At 48.2% G+C, this 25,199-nt stretch overlaps 1 protein-coding gene across 1 annotated transcript; it reads right to left on the reverse strand.

The window, feature by feature from the left end:
- Positions 1–1,840: 1,840 nt before the first annotated feature.
- LOC140458841 (uncharacterized) lies at positions 1,841–24,844 on the reverse strand. The gene is made up of 5 exons (XM_072553522.1): positions 24,764–24,844; positions 12,667–13,011; positions 9,514–9,633; positions 7,783–7,820; positions 1,841–4,654 (listed from the first exon to the last, which is right to left on the reverse strand). Exons 1-5 carry the CDS (start codon positions 24,828–24,830, stop codon positions 4,526–4,528), a joined length of 699 nt encoding a protein of 232 aa, XP_072409623.1. The 5' UTR covers positions 24,831–24,844; the 3' UTR covers positions 1,841–4,525.
- Positions 24,845–25,199: the final 355 nt, after the last annotated feature.

Here is a 25,199-nt window from a genome sequence, read left to right on the forward strand (position 1 = left end):
GCTGCCTGCCTTGCTGTGTTCTCCCGGCCTCCTGCCTGTCCCTCCTGATGCTGCCTGCCTTGCTGTGTTCTCCCAGCCTCCTGCCTGTCCCTCCTGATGCTGCCTGCCTTGCTGTGTTCTCCCAGCCTCCTGCCTGTCCCTTCTGATGCTGCCTGCCTTGCTGTGTTCTCCCAGCCTCCTGCCTGTCCCTCCTGATGCTGCCTGCCTTGCTGTGTTCTCCCAGCCTCCTGCCTGTCCCTCCTGACGCTGCCTGCCTTGCTGTGTTCTCCCAGCCTCCTGCCTGGCCCTCCTGATGCTGCCTGCCTTGCTGTGTTCTCCCAGCCTCCTGCCAGTCCCTCCTGATGCTGCCTGCCTTGCTGTGTTCTCCCAGCCTCCTGCCTGTCCCTCCTGATGCTGCCTGCCTTGCTGTGTTCTCCCAGCCTCCTGCTGCTCTACTACGCATCTTGTATACCTATGATTACATGTTAATTTCTTTGCAATCCGATTCGCTCGAGGTCGTCAAAACCAACATATTTAAATTCAATTCATCCTTTGTCTCCGCACTGGAGAAAGTGAGGACTGCAGATGCTGGAGTTCAGAGTCGAGAGAATGGCGCTGGAAAAGCACTTCCGGTCAGGTAGCATCCGAGGAGCAGGAGAATCGACATTTCGGACATTCCTGATGAAGAGCTTATACCTGAAACGTTGACTCTCCTGCTCCTCGATGCTGCCTGACCAATTGTGCTTTGTCTTAGTCTCATGTGCCTTTTAAAAGTAATTGGCTGAATTTAAACTGATGTCTGGCTAAAAATGTTGCTTGGGCCTGCTAACTGAAGAGTCTTTTGGTACACCTGTTTCAATTTCGCACAACGCTTGCAAACTTCCAAGCACACACGAAACACAATCTAGGCCTTAGGTTTGCTCACTGAGCTGTAGGTTTGATATCCAGACATTTCATTACCTGGCTAGGTAACATCATCAGTGGCGACCTCCAAGTGAAGTGAAGCTGTTGTCTCCTGCTTTCTATTTATATGTTTGTCCTGGATGGGGTTCCTGGGGTTTGCGGTGATGTCATTTCCTGTTCGTTTTCTGAGGGGTTGATAGATGGCATCCAGATCTATGTGTTTGTTTATGGCGTTGTGGTTGGAGTGCCAGGTCTCTAGGAATCCTCTGGCATGTCTTTGCTTAGCCTGTCCCAGGACAGATGTGTTGTCCCATAGATCTAGATACCATCTATCAACCCCTCAGAAAACGAACAGGAAATGACATCACCACAAACCCCAGGAACCCCATCCAGGACAAACATATAAATAGAAAGCAGGAGACAACAGCTTCGCTTCACTTGGAGGTCACCACTGATGATGTTACCTAGCCAGGTAATGAAACGTCTGGATATCTAACCTACAGCTCAGTGAGCAAACCTACACCCTAAACCTCAACCTGAGCTACAAACCTTCACAAACCTTGCAAAAACACAATCTCTTAAAGGGACCATGCACTGCTTTTGAATTCATTTGACAATTTTACCATTTTTCACATGCCAACTTTGTGACAATGAGTTGTCCATAGGGACGATGGAGTAGGCAAACGTGGGATCCTTGGTAAGCAATTTGTTTGACCACTCTGGAAGGCTGGTTTAACTCCGGACATCACATTTTCGAAGGGGGGTGAAGACGATCGGGAGGATTACAAGTAGGAACCACATCCAATTAAATGGACAATGAGGGGTGGTATAATAGAGAAGTAGAACAGACTATGACATTAATAAAACTGACAGAATGCAGTCAGAATAGTTAATAAGGAAGTAATATCACAACACTGCAATGTTTGTGTTTAATATATATCCAAAGGACTATACAACTGTGTTAATACATTATTTGCAATTAGTGCTGGCAGGCAACATGTGACCTAGAAGGTGGTTATTTTACAGGATAGCAGTAATGTTTTCCATGGCAGAGAGTTCAATAGCCATGAGGCACAAAATGTCTTTGAGTAAGATTGAAGTGAATTTGAGGACCATCAGGAGGATGACAGGAATGTGAAAAGCATTGCCTTAAATGATGGCAAATGGAAGACCTAACACCACCATTTAGAACAAAAATAATCTCTTGGATATTCACCTGAAACGTTACAACGAACCAAACTGTGGGTGGAATGCAATGGGATCATTACGGTGGCTCCGTGGTTAGCACTGCTGCCTCCCAGCACCAGGGACCTGGGTTCGATACCACCCTCGGGTGACTGTCCGTGTGGAATTTGCACATTCTTCCCCTGTCTGTGTAGGTTTCCTCTGGGTGCTCTAGTCTCCTCCCGCAGTCCAAAGGTGTGCAGGTTAGGGTGGATTGGCCATGCTAAGTTACCCATAGTGTCCAGGGATGTGCAGGTTAGGATGGATTAGCCATGCTAAATTGTTCCATAGTGTCTAGGGATGTGCAGGTTAGGGTGTATTGGCCATGCTAAGTTACCCATAGTGTCCAGGGATGTGCAGGTTAGGGTGGATTGGCCATGGGAAATTGTCCCATAGTGCCCAGGGATGTGCAGGTTAGGGTGGATTGGCCACGGGAAATTGTCCCATAGTGTCCAGGGATGTGCAGGTTAGAGTGGATTGGCCATGGGGAATTGTCCCATAGTGCCCAGGGATGTGCAGGTTAGGGTGGATTGGCCATGGGGAATTGTCCCATAGTGCCCAGGGATGTGCAGGTTAGAGTGGATTGGCCATGGGGAATTGTCCCATAGTGCCCAGAGATGTGCAGGTTAGGGTGGATTGGCCATGGGAAATTGTCCCATAGTGTCCAGGGATGTGCAGGTTAGAGTGGATTGGCCATGGGGAATTGTCCCATAGTGTCCAGGGATGTGTAGGTTAGGGTGGATTGGCCATGGGAAATTGTCCCGTAGTGCCCAGGGATGTGCAGGTTAGGGTGGATTGGCCATGGGAAATTGTCCCATAGTGTTCAGGGATGTGCAGGTTAGGGTGGATTGGCCATGCTAAGTTACCCATAGTGTCCAGGGATGTGCAGGTTAGGATGGATTAGCCATGCTAAATTGTTCCATAGTGTCTAGGGATGTGCAGGTTAGGGTGTATTGGCCATGCTAAGTTACCCATAGTGTCCAGGGATGTGCAGGTTAGGGTGGATTGGCCATGGGAAATTGTCCCATAGTGTCCAGGGATGTGCAGGTTGGGGTGGATTGGCCATGGGGAATTGTCCCATAGTGCCCAGGGATGTGCAGGTTAGGGTGGATTGGCCATGGGAAATTGTCCCATAGTGCCCAGGGATGTGCAGGTTAGAGCGGATCAGCCATGGGAAATTACCGATAGTGTCCAGGGATGTGCAGATTAGGGGAAAAATGTCGAGTCATAAGGTCTGGGTGGGATGCCTTTCGGAGAGTCGATGTGGACTTGTTGGGCTGCAGGGCCTGTGCCCACACTGTCGGGATTCTGTTCTATGATTCTAGATGGCTGTTGATGAAGAGGCTCTTACGTGATGAAGAGAAGGATCTCCTTCCATCATAAACATCTACATCATTTTCATGACCTTTCAGAAAGTGATGATACCTTTCAAGGTCCCGGTGAGACCACCTGTGGAGTGCTGCGAAGGAAAGGGGTCATTTCATTGAGAACAATTCAGAGACAGTCCACGAGGATGATCCCTGTTATGGAGGGATTGTCTCCTGACCAAAGCTTAAACTGGTTGGGACTCGACTCGCTGGAGTTTAGAACGAGAGGCGATCCCATTGAAACATTTCGGATTCTGAAGGGGCTGGACAGGGTCAATGCTGAGAGGTTCACTCCCCCCCTCCCCCCGCCCAGGGGAGAGTCTAGGAGCAGAGGGCACCGTCTCAGAATAAAAGGGGCACCAAATTCAGACTGAGATGGGGAGGAACTTCTTCTCTCAGAGAGTTGTGGGTCTTCGGAACTCTCTGTCACAGAGAGCTGTGGGGGCAGAGTCCGTGTGTATACTGAAGGCTGTGGTCGAGGAATTCCTGATCAGTCGGGGAATCAAGGAAAAGGGCAGGAAAGTGGACATGAGGAATGTCGGATCAGCCATGATCCTGTCCAATGGCAGAGCAGGCTCAAGTGGCCAAATGGCTAAATCCTGAAATCTTGGCAAATGGAAAACCCAGCACCACAATTTAAAAGAAAAAAATTCTCTCGGATATCCACCTGAAAAGGTTACAACAGACCAACTAATCCTGTCCTATTTCTGATGGTCTTCTTGGCGTTCCTGCTGTGGTTATTAATGATGCTTTCCAATCCGGGATGTGGTGGCAGTGTCCGTTGGCTGATGTCGTGATCACAGGGTATCAAATGTCCACGGGCTTCAGTGTGGGTTTGCAACTTTCTGGGATGGTGGTAGTGTCCATATCACTGAGCCAGAAGTCCCACCTGCTGCACCCCTCTCTGACAGGTACTTTGAAAAAAGTATGGACAGTTCCGATTGTGTTGTCACTGTCAATGAGAGGGGCGATCACTCAGTGATCAAACTATTTAGCTGGAATCGAAGTTTTAGCCACACATCTCTGACCAATCCATAATGAACGGAATAAATCTACTTGTGTTTGAGAACACTATAGACAATCTCCTCTGAATCGACATTATCTTCATGGTGCCAACCCTTCGGTGCTCCTACACTCTGCTGCTGTACATTCACGGATGTGTACACGATCTCACTGGGGCACTATTGAAAAATAACACGTTTTATCTTGGTGAAAACATTTTATCAGCACCTGCCATTCTTCCTTTCAAATGCCAGCTTCGCTAACACCCACATGCACACATACACATATACCTTTGCGGGGTGAGTTTGTACTTGCAGAATTACATTGTACTTTGCTCAAAACCTGCATGAATCCATGTAAGACTCTGTTAGCTCATTTTTTTTAGATTAGTTTCAGTCACAGTCACATAATGGCACAGACAGCAGCACACAGGGGGGCTAACACCTTCAATACATTATCTGGACTGACAGACACCAATTGTTGAAGTTCATTTGAGAATGTAACTTTTTAAAAAAAGGTTTTGCAATTTACATATGAAAGAACTGTAATCAACATGGTCACTCTAACAGCTGAGAGACTGAACAAACATTGAAGGTACCTTTCAATGTATAATTTCAGTTATATCACATGGAAAATTTTGCTATCAATTCTATGTCTTACAATCGTGTACTCCACAACCACCTGATGAAGGAGCAGTGCTCTGAAAGCTAGTGCTTCCAAATAAACCTACTGGGCTATAACCTGGTGTTGTGGGATTTTTAACTTAGTTAGTAAAATGTCGACATGACAACGCAAGGCAAGGGAGTGCTCATTGGACAGGTAGCTCAGGGGTATAGGGAGATATTGGAGTGCTTGTCCACAGATCCCTGAACGTGGCAGAGTAGGTTAAGAAGTGGTTAATAAGACATTCAGCATTGGCCATGGCATAGATTATAATGGCAGGGAGGTAGTGCTGGAGCTGTAATGAACTTTGGTGAGGCCACTGCTGGAGTACTGTGTGCAGTTCTGGTCCCCACACGACAGGAAGGATGTGATTGTAGAGGAAGGGGGTACAGAGGGAGATGCACCAGGGCTGTTGCCCTGGGACGGAGCAGTTCAGCGATGGAGAGAGAGGCTGGATAAGCTTGGGTTATTTTCTCTGGAGCAGAGAAGGTTGAGGGGGGACCTGATGGAGGTGGCTAAGGAGAAGTGTTAGCAATAACACTAAGTAATAACACTCGTGTTATTACAGCCAAACGGTAAACACAGTAAATCTTCTGGGGACCTGCATTCAAATCCTGCACCAGTAGATAGTGGAATGTGAACTCTGTGGAAGTAAGAGTCTAATGATGACCAGGAATCCATTGCTAACTGTTGGAAAAACCCACCCGGTTCACTAATGTCCCTGAGGGAAGGAAATTGCCATCCTTACTTGGTCTGTGTCTACAGGTGACTCCAGACTCACAGCCATGGGTTGACTCTTGACTGCCCCCTGGGCATTTAGGTATGGGCAATAAATGATGGCCCAGTAGGAGAGACCCTCATCCAAGAGGGGCTTGGACAGAGTGGTGAGGAAGCAGCTGGTTCCCTTCGATGAAGGGTCAATCACAAGGGAGTCATTTCAAAGTGAAAGGCAGGAGGTTTAGGGGAGTTTGAGGAAAGTATGTGATGGTGGGGGAAGGGGGGGGTTCTGGAATACAGTGCTTGGGGGTGTAGTTGAGCTGAGAAACCTCACGACCTTTAAAAAAAAACACTTCGATGGGAATTTCATAACATTCAACACTATGGGCCAAGTGCAGGAAATTAGGACTAGCTTACACTTAGTGTGTTTCGGCAGTACAGGTTAGATGGGTCGAAGGACCTCCGTTACAGTGTACGGTTCTAAGATTTATGAGAATAAGAACAATTGGAATATCTCATTCGACAAGTGGGAGTGACGCCTCTGGCAATACACTGCAAAGTTACAACAAATGGTCTTTCACCCCGAACAAGTGACTGTCCCTTAACAGATGCTGGTGACTTCCTCAACATGGTCAAATCCCCAGCGTATGGAAGGAAGCAGATAATTCATGAGCATGAGACAGTTGGTCTGTTACTGTACATGACTGAGCAGCAGGAATTGACTGGGGAAATGGCACTAGCAGCCCCACACCAAACAAAAAATTGAGTCTCGAGTGCAGGACAGGCAGATCCTACCAGCCAAAGTGTGTTGGGGTGATAGAACAGAGCACGGAATACAATGTCATGGGTACGGGAGAAGGTGCACAAGGAGCGAGATCAACATGAGATTGAACATTTGAGAGGTCCATTCAAGAGCCTGATAACAACAGGGAAGAAGCTGTTCTTGAATCTGTTGGTACGTGTGTTGAAGCTTTTCTGCCCTGATGGAAGAGGGTGGAAGAGATTATAACGGGGGTGGGAGGGAGCTTTGATGATGTAGGCTGCTTTCCTGAGATTGTGGGAAGTGTAGACAGAGTCAATGGATGGAAGATTGGCTTATGCAATGGTCTGGGCTGTGTTCGCAATGCTCTGTAGTTTCTTATGGTCCTAGTCAGAGCAGTTACCATAGCCAGCCATGAGACATCCAGTTAGGATACTCTCTTTGGCGCATCTGTAAAAGTTGGTAAGAATCTTTATGGATGTGCCGAATTTCCTTCGTCTCCTGACTGGGTCCCAGTTCAAAGCCGGAAGTTGCCACCTTCCGACGGTACAACATCATCCGGATATCCACTGGAAAGTCAGCCTTGAACATTGTGCCCAAACAGAACTTAATTCCATGAGCATAGAGGTGGACCTACAGAGGGGTGGTCATACTTACAGAGGAGGTCCCACCTTTCCAAGGTCCATTTATACAGATATTATATGCTGTACTGTTTTGTGTTCCAACTTGTGTACAATTTGACTTACAACTGCAGTCAGAAACATAACCCATTCACAACCCAGGGGATTTGCTGTAGATATTGCCTGTTTGGCAATGTTAGTACCCAGCTCTGGAGCAGGCAGGACTATAACCTAGTCCTCTTGGCCCACAGGAAGGGACACTACAAGATACCGCCCCAGGGACATGCAATGTCAAATGGGAGAGAGTACTAACTCTGAACTGGGGATGACCAGCAATCCCAGCATATCCTATACCTGGGATGCAGAATGGTACCTCAGCCATAAACTCTCATCTTCACCCTCGCCTCCCTCAATGTTGCTCATTCAGATCCTATCTTTTTCTGCTATGAACCAATGATGCACCTTCTGATCGATTTAGTCCTCACACACTGTTACCGAGCTCCATCGTATTACACTGGAATATCAAAAAGACTTTTGTAGCTCATACCTCATCCAGGTCCGTCCTAGTTGAGTTCCTCCCAGCAACTAAACCGCAAGGAAAAGAATATCGAAGGGCCTAGTTAGTAACTGTCGAATCTTCTCAATATAATTCAATGCTGACTCAAGCACATCACCTGTCCTTCAATTGAACTAGGTTCCTCGGTCTGCCCTCCCAATACAACCATTCTTCTATGGTACACAATCACACTCAAGGGCGTGTCAATGGATGGTGAATAATTAACTTTCCGGGGATAATTTCATTATTACTCATTGTCCTATCCATATATCTATGATAATCTAGGGCAGTTAGCAACCCATGTCAGCATAATTTATCTACCCATCTATTTACCAATCTGTTGAGAAATCTGTGAATATCTATCTTTCAATCTATTTATCTATCTACCTATCTAAAAGTCTGTGAATATTTAGCGACCTAAAATATTCTTTGAATATCTATATATCTATTCATCTATCTATCTATCTATCTATCCATTGACTGTCTATCCATCTATCTATCTATCTATCGATCTATCTATCTATATATCTATCTATCTATCTATCCATTGACTGTCTATCCATCTATGTATCTATCTATTCATCGATCTATCCATAAAAATCGGTCAATATGTATCTATTTATCCATCTATTTGAACAACCTGTGAAATCTAACTATCCAAAAAAAACTGTGAAAATCTATCTAAAAATCTGTCACTTTTATTTATCTATCTGTCTATCCATCTGTCTGTCTATCTATCTATCTATCTATCTATCTATCTATCTATCTATCTATCTATCTATCTATCTGTCTGTCTATCTATCTATCTATCTATCTATCTATCTATCTATCTATCTATCTATCTATCTATCTATCTATCTATCTATCTGTCTGTCTATCTATCTATCTATCTAACTAACTATCTATCTATCTATCTATCTATCTATCTATCTATCTATCTACCTATCTATCTAACTAACTATCTATCCATCCATCTGTCTGTCTGTCTGTCTATCTATCTATCTACCCATCAATCTATCTATCTAACTAACTATCTATCCATCCGTCTGTCAATCTATCTATCTATCTATCTGTCTATCTAACTAACTATCTATCCATCCGTCTATCTATCTATCTATATATCTATCTATCTGTCTGTCTGTCTGTCTATCTATCTATCTATCTATCTATCTATCTATCTATCTATCTACCTATCTATCTAACTAACTATCTATCCATCCATCTGTCTGTCTGTCTGTCTATCTATCTACCCATCAATCTATCTATCTAACTATCTATCCATCCGTCTGTCAATCTATCTATCTATCTATCTATCTACCTATCTATCTACCCATCAATCTATCTATCTATCTATCTATCTATCTATCTATCTATCTATCTATCTATCTATCTATCTACCCATCTATCTAACGAACTATCTATCCATCCATCTGTCGGTCTGTCTGTCTATCTATCTACCCATCAATCTATCTATCTAACTATCTATCCATCCGTCTGTCAATCTATCTATCTATCTATCTATCTATCTATCTATCTATCTATCTATCTATCTATCTATCTATCTATCTATCCATCCCTTCCTTTATCGCAGCAAACTGTAACCATTCTGTGTGTTGACCAGGAGGTGAACATGCAGCTCTGTGCCCGTCAGTGACATCACCGGGAAATCTGTGAGCATTGATACAACTTGTCGCCACGGTTCACATTTAAAAGCCAACTTACCCTGAAAGTGTTGGCTCACCCAGTTCACCAACGTGTATGCCAATAACAGCAGACCAAGCAGCAACACCAGACAGATGACCGCAATGATGACGTACATTCGGAACCTTACCGGGGTAACCTCTGTAAGAGCAAGTACATTGCCAATAGGCAGAAGGAAATCCATGAATAAATGCATGTGAAATATAACACTGGTTGTCCTGGACCCAATATCATCTCCACGCCAAGCAAAAATATATCGTGATGTAATTTTTGAGAGATTTTTTATTTATTCACTCTCAGGATGCATCTGCTTCTGGCTAGCCCCAGCATTTATTGCCCATCCCTAATTGCCCAGAGGGTAGTTAAGAGTCAGCCACATCGCTGTGGGGTCTGGAGTCACATGTAGGCCCAGACCAGATAAGGAGGGCAGTTTCCTTCCCTGACGGACATTTGTGAACCAGATGGGTTTCTCAGACAATGGATTTGTGGGCATCATTAATTCAAGATTCTTAACTGAATTCAAATTCCACCATGGTGGGACTTCAACCTGACTCCCAGAACATTAGCTGAGTCTCTGAAGTAATTGCGATAATAACATTAGACCATTGCCTCTCCCAGTTATAGAGTCATAGAGTCACACAGCACAGAAACAGACCCCTTTGGTCCAACCAGTCCTTACTGACCATGTGCCCAAACTAAAGTAGTCCCACCTGCCTGCTCCTGGCCCATGTCCCTCCAAACCTTTCCTATTCAGGTCCTTATCTCCAAATGTCTTTTAAACATTATAACTGCACCTACATCCACCACTTTCTCAGGAAGTTTATTCCACACACAAAGCACTCTGTGTGAAAAAAATTCCTCCTCGTGCCTCTTTTAAATCCTTCAAATCCTTCTCCTCTCACCTTAATAATTCTCCTGCTCCTTGGATGCTGCCTGACCTGCTGCGCTTTTCCAGCAACACATTTTCAGCTCTGATCTCCAGCATCTGCAGTCCTCACTTTCTCCTACCAGGTTATAGTCCAACAGGTCTGACCTGTTGTGTGATTTTTAATTAGGTTAGGTGCATTAGTCAGGGGTAAAGGTAGAGTATGGGGGAATGGGTTTGGGTGTGTTACACTTCAGAGGGTCAGTGTGGGCTTGTTGGGCCGAAGGGCCTGTTTCCACACTGTAGGGCTTCTATGATTAATTTAGGATATCTGGTCAGCACAGATGAGCTGGGCCGAAGGGCCTGTTTTCATGCTGTCCATGTCTATGCACTGCGTCTGCCATTCATCAGCCCACTATTATCCCCAAATCTACTACCTTGTTCAGATATTTTATAAATTGGGTAAAATGTGGGCTATAGATGGTGGCATAGCCAGTGACACCGACATCCCGTGAACGAATTAACGAAAAAGAAAATAAATTACCCTTTCTGTTGATGTTCCAGTGACATCAGGTTTTTTGACTAAGGAAGTGTGATTGAGCTTTTGCAGTGTTTACAAATATTGGGAAGAACTAGCAGCTGAAAAAGGAAGTGAATCGAAGATAAGAGGAAGAAAAAGTGATGTATTTCAACCGCATTTGAACATTGCCTGATTGAATTGCTTCTATTTGAGTCAATTTCAGCAAACAGACACGCACCATATTACAAACCAGCACCTGCTCAGCAATGACTTGCCCAGCTTGGGTTCCACCAGGGCCACTCGGCTCCTGACCTCAATATAACCTTGGCTCACTAAAAGCTGAATTGGGCGAGGGGAGGGGGGAGTGACAGCTCTTGACATCAAGGCTACATTCGACCGAGTGTGGCATCACGGAGCCCTGGCAAAGCTGGATTCAGTGGGTATCAGGGGGCAAAGTCTCCACCGGTTGGAGTCATACCTGATACGCAGGAAGATGATCGTGGTCGTTGGAGGACCAGGCCCGCTCTGCTGGAGTTCCTCAGGGTGGCACGGTGGTTAGCACTGCTGCCTCACAGCGCCAGAGCCCTGGGTTCGATTCCAGACTCGGGCACCTGTCTGTGTGGAGTTTGCACATTCTCCCCGTGTCTGTGTGGGTTTCCTTCAGGTGCTCCGGTTTCCTCCCACAGTCCAAAGATGTGCAGGTTAGGGTGGATTAGCCATGGGAAATTGTCCCATAGTGCCCAGGGATGTGTAGGTCAGGGTGGATTGGCCATGGGAAATTGTCCCATAGTGCCCAGGGATGTGCAGGTTAGGGTGGATTGACCATGGGAAATTGTCCCATAGTGTCCAGGGATGTGTAGGTCAGGGTGGATTGGCCATGGGAAATTTTCCCATAGTGCCCAGGGATGTGCAGGTTAGGGTGGATTGGCCATTGGAAATTGTCCCATAGTGCCCAGGGATGTGTAGGTTAGGATGGATTGGCCATGGGAAATTACCCACAGTGCCCAGGGATGTGCAGGCTAGGGTGGATTGGCCATGGGAAATTACCCATAGTGCCCAGGGATGTGCAGGTTAGGGTAGATTGGCCATGGGAAATTGTCCCATAGTGTCCAGGGATGTGCAGGTTAGGGTGGATTGGCCATGGGAAATTGTCCCATAGTGTCCAGGGATGTGCAGGTTAGGGTGGATTGGCCATGGGGAATTGTCCCATAGTGTCCAGGGATGTGCAGGTTAGGGTGGATTGGCCATGGGAAATTGTCCCATAGTGCTCAGGGATGTGCAGAATTGGGTGGATTGGCCATGCTAAGTTGTCCCATAGTGCCCAGGGATATGCAGGCTAGGGTGGATTGACAATGCTGAATTGTCCCATAGTATCCAGGGATGTGCAGGTTAGGATGGATTGGCCATGGGAAACGCAAGGTTGTAGGGAGGTGGATGCTCTTTGCAGTCTCAGTATGGACTTGGTTGGCCGAATTGCCTCTTTCTGCACTGGAGGGACTCTCGGAGTCAGTGACGTTGCTGTGGGTCTGGAGTTACGTGTAGGACAGTGCACTGCTGATAACCACCAACTTTTGCTTTTTTTTAATTCCCTGTAATCAATAATCATTTCATGGTCACCAACACTGATACTGTCACATTCCAGACAAATCCATCAATTCCTCTGAAATTGTAGCAATCGGAATCTGTGCCAAAGAGCCGGGTTCCTGGTTTAGGAGCCCAGGGATTCCTGAAATGGTGCCACTGTATTGTTACCTCTGCACAAAGTGCTGTCCAGTGTTGTTTCCCTCACCTGAAATGGCCAACACCGTTTCACTTGAAAAGCTTCCACCCGGGTACGTTGCCCAGGAACAGACGTAGAGTCCGGCGTCTCTTCTGCTGAAGTTTCTTATCACCAGTGTGGCATCTTCCTTCGAAGGGTTTTGGAAGGAAATCAGACTGAAGTTGCCCTCTCCTGGGTAACTGACGCCATACTGAGGACTGTACACAGCAATGTTGGTCTTGTTTGGACCCTTCCAGGTCACAGAGGCCACATTGACCTCTGAACCGGAAACGATGAGGTGACACGGGAGGATCACTGTCTGGTCCTGATTTCCATACACAGACCCCAAGGTGTGCACAGACACAACAGCACGATCTAATAAAAATGTAAAGAGAAACAGAGATTGAGCACAGTTCCTTTTCTTTATTCATTTTATGGGATGTGGGTGTCACTGGCTGGGCCCAATACCCGTCCCCAGTTGCCCCCCTTGAGAAGGTGGGGGTGAGCTGCCTTCTTGACCCGCTGCAGTCCATGTGCTGTAGGGTAGACCCACAATGTCCCTGAAGGAGGGAATCCCAGGATTCTGACCCAGGAAGGAAGGGACGATATATTTACAAGTCGGAATGGTGAGGGGAGGGGAAATTGCAGGGGGGTGGTGTTCCCATGTATATGCGGCCGCTTGTCCTTCTAGATGGAAGTGGCCGTGGGTTTGGAAGGTGCTGCCTGAGGATCTTTGGTGAGTTTCTGCAGTGGGTCTTGTAGCTGGTACACACTGCAGTTACTGAGGGTCAGTGGGGGGAGGGAGGGAGGGGATGGTACACACTGCTGTTACTGAGGGTCGGCGGTGGGGGGGGAGGGGATGGTACACACTGCAGTTACTGAGGGTCGGTGGGGGAGGGAGGGGATGGTACACACTGCTGTTACTGAGGGTCGGTGGGGGGAGGGAGGGGATGGTACACACTGCAGTTACTGAGGGTCGGTGGGGGGAGGGAGGGGATGGTACACACTGCTGTTACTGAGGGTCGGTGGGGGGGGAGGGAGGGGATGGTACACACTGCAGTTACTGAGGGTCGGTGGGGGGAGGGAGGGGATGGTACACACTGCTGTTACTGAGGGTCGGTGGGGGGGAGGGGATGGTACACACTGCTGTTACTGAGGGTCGGTGGGGGAGGGAGGGAGGGGATGGTACACACTGCTGTTACTGAGGGTCGGTGGGGGAGGGAGGGGATGGTACACACTGCTGTTACTGAGGGTCGGTGGGGGGAGGGAGGGGATGGTACACACTGCAGTTACTGAGGGTCGGTGGGGGGGGAGGGAGGGGATGGTACACACTGCTGTTACTGAGGGTCGGTGGGGAGAGGGAGGGGATGGTACACACTGCTGTTACTGAGGGTCGGTGGGGGGAGGGAGGGGATGGTACACACTGCTGTTACTGAGCGTCGGTTTGGGATGGAGGGAGAGGATGTTTGTGGGTGTGGGGCCAATCCAGTGGGGGCTGCTTTGTCCCTGGATGCTGTTGAGCTTCTCGAGTGTTGTTGGAGCTGCCCCCATCCAGGGGCAAGTGGGGAGTATTCCCTCACCCTCCTGACTCGTTCCTTTTCGTTGGTGGGACAGGCTTTGGTGGGGAGTCAGGAGGGGAGTTACTTGCTGCAGGATTCCCAGCGTCTGATCTGCACTGGTAGCCGCTGTGTTTACGTGGAGTCCATTTGAGTTTCTGATCAATCACAACCCCCAGGATGTTGTTTTTGGGGCAGAGCTCAGTGATGATCACACCGTTGAAAATCATGATGCAGTGGTTCGGTTCTCTCTTCTTGCTGATGGTCATAGCCTGGCATTTATGTGGTGCAAGTGTTCCCTGTTCTTGCTGTTGGTTGTTGAATTTCCTGATTGGTTTCGCAGTTAGTATTTGAAATCATTTTTCTTCCCCACGCTAATACTATTCATAACATTTGTAATGGAGCCAATAAAATGTTGTTCAGATCCGTTTCATCAAAGCTTTACACAAATGAACTTTCTACAATGACAATAATTTCATGTGAATTATTTTCTGGTACACACACAGCACAGATTCCAATTCCTCTGGCGCGTTATACTAATTGTCTAATTGTTTCCTGTCAAGACAGGAATGCATGCATTTAATCCTTGGCGTCTTGCACTGATTTAACTCAATGATAGTTAACCAACAGAGACATAACCGTTCAGAACTGAATATAAGGATTTTGTGGGAATGGAAGATCTGAGTTATAATGAAAGGCTGGGACATCTTTTCACTGGAGGTTGAGAGGTGCCCTTATAAAAGCTTATAAGATCATGAGGGGTATCGATAGGGTTAATGGTAGCTGTTCTTCTTTTCTGTAGGGTGGGGGAGGGGGGGTTTCAAGACTAAAGGGGAATATTTAAAAGTGAGGGGAGAGAGATTTAAGAAAGACAGGAGGGGCAATTATTTTCCCCCCGAGGGTGGTCCATGTGTGGAATGACCTTCCTGAGGAAGTGGGGGGTGTGGGGACAGTTACAACGTTTAAAAGGGATTTGGATAAGGACATGGACAGGAAGGGGTTGGAGGGAGATGGGCCAGGAGCAGGCAGCTGGGACGAGTTTAGTTTGGGGATTAAGTTTGGCAAAGACTGGTTGGAATGATCAGAGGGTTAGATCGGGTGGACAGGGAGAGCCTTTTTCCTCAGATGGCGATGGCCAGCACGAGGGGAAATAGCTTTAAACTGAGGGGTGATAGATATAGGACAGATATCAGAGGTAGGTTCGATACTCGGAGAGTAGTAGGGGTGTGGAACGCACTGCCTGTAACAGGAGTAGACTCGCCAACTTTAAGGAGGAGAAAGTGAGGACGGCAGAGGCTGGAGATCAGAGTCGGGAATGTGTTGCTGGAAAAGCGCAGCAGGTCAGGCAGCTTCCAAGAAGCAGGAGAATCGAGGTTTCGGGCATAAGCCTTTCTTCAGGAGTCTGGGTCTGGGTGGGATACTCTTCGGAGGGTTGGTGTGGACATGCCTGTTCCCACACTATAGGAATTCTATGATTCTAAAGAAACAGATTTCCCTTCCCTCAGTGAAGCTGATGGGGTTTTGAACAACAATTGTCAGTGGTTGCATGAGGCTATTTAATTTTAAACTTTAGTGTCCACAGTGGTAGGATTCCGTTATGCCCAAAACGTCGATTCTCCTGCTCCTCGGATGCTGCCTGACCTGCTGTGCTTTTCCAGCAACACCCTCTCCACTTGCCAACATTAAGAGCGTTTAAGTGGTCATTGGATAAGCATATGGACGATCATGTAGACAGCAGTGGGGGCTGCAGATGCTGGAGATTAGAGTCTAGATTAGAGAGTGGTGCTGGAAAAGCACAGCAGGTCAGGCAGCATCTGAGGAGCAGGAAAATCAACATTTCAGGCAAAAGCCCTTCATCAGGATGTGAAGGGCTGGTGAAGGGCTTTAGCCCAAAAGGTTGATTTTCCTGCTCTTCAGATGCTATCTAACCTGTTGTGCTTTTCCAGCACCTCTCGAAGCTTGATATGGATGACCATGGAATAGTTGGATGGGCTTTAGATTGGTTTTACAGGTCAGCATAACATCGAGGGCCGAAGGGCCTGTACTGCGCCGGAATGTTCTATGTTCTGTGTTCTATGAACAATGGGCCTGTTTCCATGCTCTATGATGGTATACATCCATGACTCAAGTACATTCAGGTCAACTGCTCGACAGATGCTCCACAGATGTGCCGCACTTGAACATAGAACTGTACAGCACAAGGAGAACGTGTTCTAATGGATTTATCTTCACAATAAGTAACCATCCATACTCTTCCGGTGATTGGCAAACAGGGCAATCAGTGTGCCCTCACCCCCCATTGTCATATTTCATATTCACGCCACTGAAACACCAAGTACCAACTGCAAACAGCTCACTGCGTCGACTCACCAACTCCTTCCAAACGCACCGTTGGGTATCAGTCGGAAGAACCAAGGGAAGCCCACCTTATCGGGAACCTGCCTCCTAGAACCACAGAGGGAGGCCATTCGGCCAACTGTTTCGACGCTGGTTCTATCACCGTGTGCCCACTCTCCCGCCTTGTCCCCATGTCCCTGCACACATCTTTCCAAATAGCGTTTAGATTTAACTTGGCTCCCCCTCCCCCAACATTCCCAGACAGCGTCGTCCAGACCCTAACTACTCCCTGATCATTTTGCTCGATTGTCTGCAGATCATTTGAAATGTAAGCGCATCGCCCTTATACGTTGGGGTGGGAGGGGGGAGGTGTGTGGGGATATTACTGGTGAGGCCACCAATGAGTGCCCAGTGGTGACCACCCAACTGTGTACGTTCACACCTCCTACAAAGGGGGAGTGGGTCTGTCAAATGGCTTAAAGGGAAAGCTTTCAAATCAGTTAGTATGCTGTATCATTGACCCTGTAAAGGTGTGGGCAATATAATATGATAATAACATTTACGAGACATTTGGACAGACATATGAATAGGTAGGGAATAGAGGGATAGGAACCAGCAGATGGGATTAGCTTAGAGTGGCAACATGGTCAGTGCAGTGTGACAATGCTGTTCCATCGATAAGGTCTGGTCTCCTTCCTATCGGAAAGATGTTGTGAAACTTGAAAGGGTTCAGAAAAGATTTACAAGGATGTTGCCAGGGTTGGAGGGTTTGAGCTACAGGGTGAGGCTGAACAGGCTGGGGCCGTTTTCCCTGGAGCATCAGAGGCTGAGGGGTGACCTGATAGAGGTTTACAAAATCATGAGGGACATGGATAGGAAAAATAGACCAAGTCTTTTGCCTGGGGTGGGGGGAGTCCAGAACGAGAGGGGCATAGGTTTAGGGTGAGAGGGGAAAGATATACAAGAGACATAAGGGGTAACTTGGAATGAGCTGCGAGAGGAAGTGCTGGAGGCTGGTACAATTGCAACATTTAAGAGGCATTGGATGGGTATATGAATAGGAAGGGTTTGGAGGGATATGGGCTGGGTGCTGGAAGGTGGGACTAGGTTGGGTTGGGATATCTGGGTCAGCATGGACGGGTTGGACCGAAGGGTCCGTTTCTGTGCTGTACATCTCTATGACTCTGTATGTATGTAAAGGGCATAATTTTAAGGTGAGAGGGAAGGATTTAAAGGGGACATGGGGGACAACATTTTCACTGCAGGAACACAACTGAGCCCAGCTGTTTAATGATTTTGGAGGGTGGTGCGTGTATGGAATGAGCTGCCAGAAGAAGTGATAGATGTGGACCCAGTTATCGCTTTTAAAAGACATCGAGACAGGGACATGAATAGGAAAGATTTAGACAAAGCGAAATACATAGCTGATACAATGTGGGTTCTGCAACAGTGCAGCACTGAACCTGTAAATGGCCAGCCTAATTATATCTGTTCGCTGTCTTCTGAATCCCACCAAGGTTTTATCGCTAGGGGTTGGAACATGAACATCAGTGAATGGGTGTGAAGTTCGGTTTCTTGAACTGTGGTTGACGCTCTGTTTCCGTGCGGTTTAAAGGTTTCTGAAGCGTTTCCTGATAGCCGCACAGTAAACTGTGTAACACAGCCAACCCCAGCAGGAGAGAGCTGCTGTGCCAAGGGCTACTTCTCCATTTTAACTGAACACAATAAAAACTACACATGCTGCAATCCAGTGGAGACAGGCAGGAGGCTGGGAGAACACAGCAAGGCAGGCAGCATCAGGAGGGACAGGCAGGAGGCTGGGAGAACACAGCGAGGCAGGCAGCACCAGGGGGGACAGGCAGGAGGCTGGGGGACCACAGCAAGGCAGGCAGCGTCAGGAGGTACAGGCAGGAAACTGGGAGAACACAGCAAGGCAGGCAGCATCAGGAGGGACAGGCAGGAGGCTGGGGGAACACAGCAAGGCAGGCAGCATCAGGAGGGACAGGCAGGAGGCTGGAAGGACACAGCAAGCCAGGCAGCATCAGGAGGGACAGGCAGGAGGCTGGGGGAACACAGCAAGGCAGGCAGCATCAGGAGGGACAGGCAGGAGGCTGGGGGAACACAGCAAGGCAGGCAGCATCAGGAGGGACAGGCAGGAGGCTGGGAGAACACAGCAAGGCAGGCAGTATCAGAGGGGACAGGCAGGAGGCTGGGGGAACACAGCAAGGCAGGCAGCATCAGGCGGGACAGGCAGGAGGCTGGAGGAACACAGCAAGGCAGGCAGCACCAGGAGGGACAGGCAGGAGGCTGGAGGAACACAGCAAGGCAGGCAGCATCAGGAGGGACAGGCAGGAGGCTGGGGGAACACAGCAAGGCAGGCAGCATCAGGAAATGGAGAAGTCAATGTTTTGGGTGTAATATAAACGTGGTTAGAGACAACAAAAAGTGAAGATGTTCATCATCGTCGATTATCATCGTAGAATACCTACTGTGTGTGAACAGGCCCTTCAGCTGAGCAAGTTCACACCATCCTCAGAAGAGTATCCCACTCTGACTCATTTCCCTCTTACCTGACATTTAGCCCTTAACTAATGCGTCTAACCTGCACATCCCTGGACACTATGGGACAATGTCCCATGGCCAATCCACCCTAATCTGCACATCCCTGGGCACTATGGGACAAGTCCCATGGCCAATCCACCCTAACCTACACATCGCTGGACACGACGGGACAATTTCCCATGGCCAATCTACCCTAACCTACACATCCCTGGACACTATGGGACAATTTCCCATGGCCAATCTACCCTAACCTACACATCCCTGGACACTATGGGACAATTTCCCATGGCCAATCCACCCTAACCTACACATCCCTGGACACTATGGGACAATTTCCCATGGCCAATCCACCCTAACCTACACATCCCTGGGCACTATGGGACAATTTCCCATGGCCAATCCACCCTAACCTGCACATCCCTGGGCACTATGGGACAATTTCCCATGGCCAATCCACCCTAACCTACACATCCCTGGACACTATGGGACAATTTCCCATGGCCAATCCACCCTAACCTACACATCCCTGGGCACTATGGGACAATTTCCCATGGCCAATCCACCCTAACCTGCACATCCCTGGACACTATGGGACAATTTCCCATGGCCAATCCACCCTAACCTGCACATCCCTGGACACTATGGGACAATTTCCCATGGCCAATCCACCCTAACCTACATACCCCTGGACACTATGGGACAATTTCCCATGGCCAATCCACCCTGACCTGTACATATTGGATTGTGGGAGGAAACCGGAGCACCCAGAGGAAACGAACACAGTAACAGGGAGAATGTGCAAACTCCACACAGAAAGTCGCCTGATGCTGGAATCGAACCCGTGTCGCTGGCGACCGTGAGCCAGCAGTGCTAACCACTGAGCCACCATGCTGGAACCTACAAACCTGATTACACCCAAAATATCGACCTCTCCGCCTTCTGTTCCCTGTGACTGACAGAAATGAGCCTCCCCCCCAACTTCGGCTCATTTGGAGAGCCCCACTTCTCCGGTGTTCTGGAAAAAGAGAAAGAGAGACAGGCAGGAACTTCCAGAGTCAAGGGTGTGGTGCTGGAAACGCACAGCTGGTCAGGTCTCATTCCTGATGAAGGGCTGTTGCCCGATACGTTGACGCTCTTGTTCCAATGGCCAATCCACCCTAACCTGCACATCCCTGTGCACTATGGGACAATTTCCCATGGCCAATCCACCCTAACCTGCACATCCCTGGGCACTATGGGACAATTTCCCATGGCCAATCCACCCTAACTTGCACCTCCCTGGGCACTATGGGACAATTTCCCATGGCCAATCCACCCTAACCTGCACATCCCTGTGCACTATGGGACAATTTCCCATGGCCAATCCACCCTAACCTGCACATCCCTGGGCACTATGGGACAATTTCCCATGGCCAATCCACCCTAACCTGCACAGCTGACGTGCTGTGCTTTCCCAGCAGCACACTCTCGACTCGGATCTCCAGCATTTGCAGTCCTCAATTTCTCACCCGAGGGAGCTCAGGGGAACCAAGGGGTCTTGAGGCGTTTGTCCGCAGAGTCCTGAATGTGGCAGGACAGGTGAATAGGCTCATTAATACAGGACACTGGGTTTTATCAGCCATGGCAGGGAGGTGATGTTGGAGCTATACAGGACTTTGGCTCAACCAGCGCTGGAGCACTATGTGCAGCTGGACTGGGAAAATCAGGTTGGTTGTGGTTCACCAGAAAAGGAATTCGTGGAATGGCTGTGAGATGGATATTTGGAGCAGCTTGTGGTGGAGCAGGCAATTCTGGATTTAGTGTTGTGTAGTGAGACAGAATTGGTAAGGGAGCTGAAGGTGAAGAAATCCTGAGGAGGCAATGATCATAAAATTATCGAATTTACTCTGCAATTTGAGAGGGAGAAGGTAGAATCTGAGGTAACGGTTTTGCAGCTGAATAAAGGCAACGACAGAGGCCTGAGGGAGGAGCTGGGGAGAATTGACTGGGAGTTGGGCCTAACAGGAAAGAGAGTGGAGCAGCAATGGCAGGGGTTTCTGGGAGCAATTCAGGAGACAACAGCAGGGATTCATCCCGAGGGAAAAGAAGCAAGGTACAGGGAGGATGGGGCAACCATGGCTGACCAGGGAAGTCAGGGGTAGCATCAAAGCAAAAGGGAAAGAATATAATGTGGGGAAGGGCAATGGGAAACCACAGGATTGGGAAGCTTACAAAGACCAACAGCGGGCAATAAGAAATGAAGTAAGGAGGGAGAAGATTAAATATGAGGAGAAGCTCGTCACTAATATAAAGGAAGACTGTCAGTTTTTTTTTAGATGTATAAAGGGCAAAAGAGAGGCAGAAGAGGACATTGGGCTGCTGGGAACTGATGCTGGAGAGATAGCAGTGGGGAACAAGGAAATGGCTGAGGTACTGAATAATGACCTTGTGTCAGACTTCACAGTGGAAGATACGAGTAATATCCCAAAAGTTCAAGGGAGAAGGAGCAAGGTTGAGTATGGTGGCCATCACCAAGGAGAAGGTGATAGATAAACTGAATGGCCTGAAGGTGGATAAATCACCTGGACCAGATGGACTACACCCTAGAGCTCTAAGGGTGCAGAGATAGTGGAGGTGGTAGTGGTGATCTTTCAGAAATCACTAGAGTCAGGGAGGGCCCCAGAGGACTGGAAAATTGCTAACATGACACCCTGTTAACAAGGAAGTGAGGCAAGAGACAGAAAATTACAGATTAGCCTAACCTCGGTCATGGACAAGATCCTGGAATCCATTGTGAAGGATGAGATTTTTGAATAATTGGATGTAGATGGTAAAATAGGGCAAAGTCAGCATGGTTCCATCAAGGGGAGGTGATTCCTGACAAATCTGCTAGAATTCTTTGAGGAAGTAACGAGCAGATTAAACCAAGGGGAGCCAATTGATATTATCTACCTGTTCTTCAAGAAGGCCTTTGACAAGGTGCCACACAGGAGGCTGCTGGGTAAGATAAGGGCCTGTAGCGCTAGAGGCAAGGTGATAGCATGGATAGAAGCTTGGCTGTCTGACAGGAAGCAGAGAGTGGGGATAAAAGGGTCCTTGTCAAGATGGCAGCCAGTGACAAGTGGTGTTCCGCAAGGCTCAGTGTTGGGACCACAACCTTTCACTTTACACATTAACAATCTAGATGAGGGAACTGAGGGCATTCTGGCTAAGTTTGCAGATAATAGGAAGTTAGGTAAAGGGACAGGTAGCATTGAGGAGGTGGGGAGGCTGCAGAAGGGTTTGGACAGGTCAGGAGAGTGGGCAAAAGGGTGGCAGATACAGTAAAACGTGGGAAAGTGTGAGGTCATGACCTTTGGTAGGAAGAATAGAGGCACGGACTCTTTTCGAAATGGGGAGAAAATTCAGTAGTCTGAAGTGCAAAGAGACTTGGGAATTCTAGTCCAGGATTCTCTCAAGGTAAACTTGCAGGTTGAGTCAGTGGTTAGGAAGGCAAATGTAACAATGACATTTATTTTGAAAGGACTTGAACATAAAAGCTGGGATGTACCTCTGAGGCTCTATAAGGGTCTGGCCAGACCACATTCGGAGTATTGTGTGCAGTTTTGGGCCCCATATCTCAGGAAGGATGGACTGGCCCTTGGAGGGGGTTCAGAGGAGGTTCACGAGAATGGTCCCAGGAATGGAAAGCTTAACACATGAGGAATGTTTGAGGGCTCTGGGTCTATACTCGACAGAGTTTAGAAGGATGGGGGAGGGGGATCTGATTAAAGCATACAGTATGGCCTGGACAGAGTGGATGTTGGGAAGATGTTTCCATTGGTCGGAGAGACTAGGACCCGAGGGCACAGCCTCAGAGTAAAGGGAAGACCCTTTAGAACAGAGATAAGGAGAGACTTCTTCAGCCAGAGGGTGGGGAATCTGTGGGGGCCGGGTCACTGAGTATATTTAACACAGAGATAGATAGGTTCTTGTGTGTCAAGGGGATCAGGGGTTATGGGGAGAAAGTGGGAGAATGGGATTGATAAAGGTCTCAGCCATGATTGAATGGGGGAGCAGGCTCAATGGGCTGAATGGCCTAATTCCTGCTCCTTTGTCTTATGGTCTTATGGTCTTGTAGTTCTAGGAAGGATGTGACTGTCCTGGAGGGGGGGGGTACAGAGGGTGATTCACCAGGATGTTGCCCTGGGATGGAGCAAGGCTGGATAAACTCAGGTTATTTTCTCTGGAGCAGAGAGGGTTAAGGGGGACCTGGTTATAAGATTATGAGAGGCAAGGATAGGGTGGGTGGGAAGCAGCTGTTACCTTTAGTCGATGGGTCAACACCAAGTTGGGGGGGGGGCAGGATTTTAAGGTGAGGAGCAGGATATTTGGACAGGTTTTGAGGAAAAGGATTTATCCCCAGAGGACAGTGGGAGTTTGGAATGAACTGCCTGGAAGGGGGAGTTGAGATGGGAGACCAGAGTCGAGAGTGTGGTGCTGGAAAAGCACAACATCCGAGGAGCAGGAGAGTCGATGTTTCGGGCATAAGCTCTTGACCATTCCTGGTGAAAGACTTACGCTCGAAACGCTAACCCTCCTGCTCCTTGGATGCCGCCTGACCTGCTGTGCTTTTCCAGCACCACACTCTCGACTCTGATCTCCAGCATCTGCAGTCCTCACTTTCTCCGAGACGGGAAACCCCACACAACCTTTCGAGAGTACGGGGAATGTCACAGCATTCAAGGCTACGAACCCAACGCTGGGAAGTGGGATAAGTCAGATAGGTCGGCACAAACCCCCCCCGATGGGCTGAAGGGCCGTGCACTGCTCTAGCCCCTTCTGCAAGCTGAGGATCTCTCAGAACACCTCACAGTCAATGAAGGGTTAACACTGTTGTCACCTCGCGACCAGCTTTCACGCTGCAATGCCTTACACAACCAGGGGATGTTGGTAAACAAAAGCAGCTGGGGTTCGCTTCCCCACACCCTCATTGTGGCACTGGTTGGGGGGGGGGGGGGTAATATTTGACCCAGGGTTGGTGATTCCATAACCCCTTCCCCCTCCCACCATGAATCCTCAGGGTGTGAGGAACCAAACATCTCTTTGGAAAATGCATGAGTTGAAATATCAGTCCTTTCCATGGAATATACACAAATTAAAATGCACAGGAAACTAGAGGGGAGATGCACAAGTCATCAGGGAGATAAATGATCACCTTATGTGTTCGCAACATCGGAGTTAACTATTTTTAATTGTTTATTCCATTTCAGGAGGGAGTCGATTGCAAGGTAAGGGGCTGGAGGATGTGAGGAAGAATGGTGGGGATCTGAAACGCACTCCCTTCGAAGGATGGGAGGTGCAGAAACCTTCAGAACATTGAAGAAGGATTTTGGTGTGCGCATTCAATGTCAAGGCCATGGGCCAAGTGCTGGGAAATGGGATTACAACAGTTAGGTGCTTGCTTTCGACTGGCACAGGTTTGATGGGCCGAAGGGCCTTTTTTTGTTTCTGTCCCACGGACCTGTATAAATCTAAGAGTCTGTAAAACGGCTCAGCCCTGTTTTATTCCAGTCACTGCCCTTCGAGTGAGAAACACCACACACACATTATTGATGTGGAAAGCAAGATCCCTGTGGAATGACACAACATTCCAGAGGGATCTACGCGGTTTGAAATCTATTAACGTTTCACACGACAAAGCTAACACTTACCCCGAGTCGTGGTGTTCACATCGAGCCAGACGCTGGACAGCAAAAACAGAGTAATCGCCGATTTCATGTTTGAGTTAAGAGGAAGACTGAACGGAAAATGCAACTTCCTCAGGAAGGTATCGAGATCTTTATTTACTGCAGACTGGGCTTGTGGATCAACTGGTTTGCGCTCTGATCCAATCCTGGGTGTGTTGTAAGAACTCACCCAGCATGCTCACCACGACAGGTAGACACAGGGACAGATGTGAATGCGGCCACTGTGGGGGGCACAGGAGAAGGAGTCAATCACTTGGGAAGCTGTCAGTCCACGAAGGAGGACTGTTATTTCACTGTCAGTTTTGCATAAATTGGGTTAATAGTGGAACTGCAGCTGAGACAGAACACGAGTTGGTCTGACCAAGTGAGCTGTCGTGAGATAGCCTCTCCCAGCAGTGCA

Source organism: Chiloscyllium punctatum, chromosome 34, assembly GCF_047496795.1.
Source record: "Chiloscyllium punctatum isolate Juve2018m chromosome 34, sChiPun1.3, whole genome shotgun sequence".
In the NCBI taxonomy this organism is placed as follows: domain Eukaryota; kingdom Metazoa; phylum Chordata; class Chondrichthyes; order Orectolobiformes; family Hemiscylliidae; genus Chiloscyllium; species Chiloscyllium punctatum.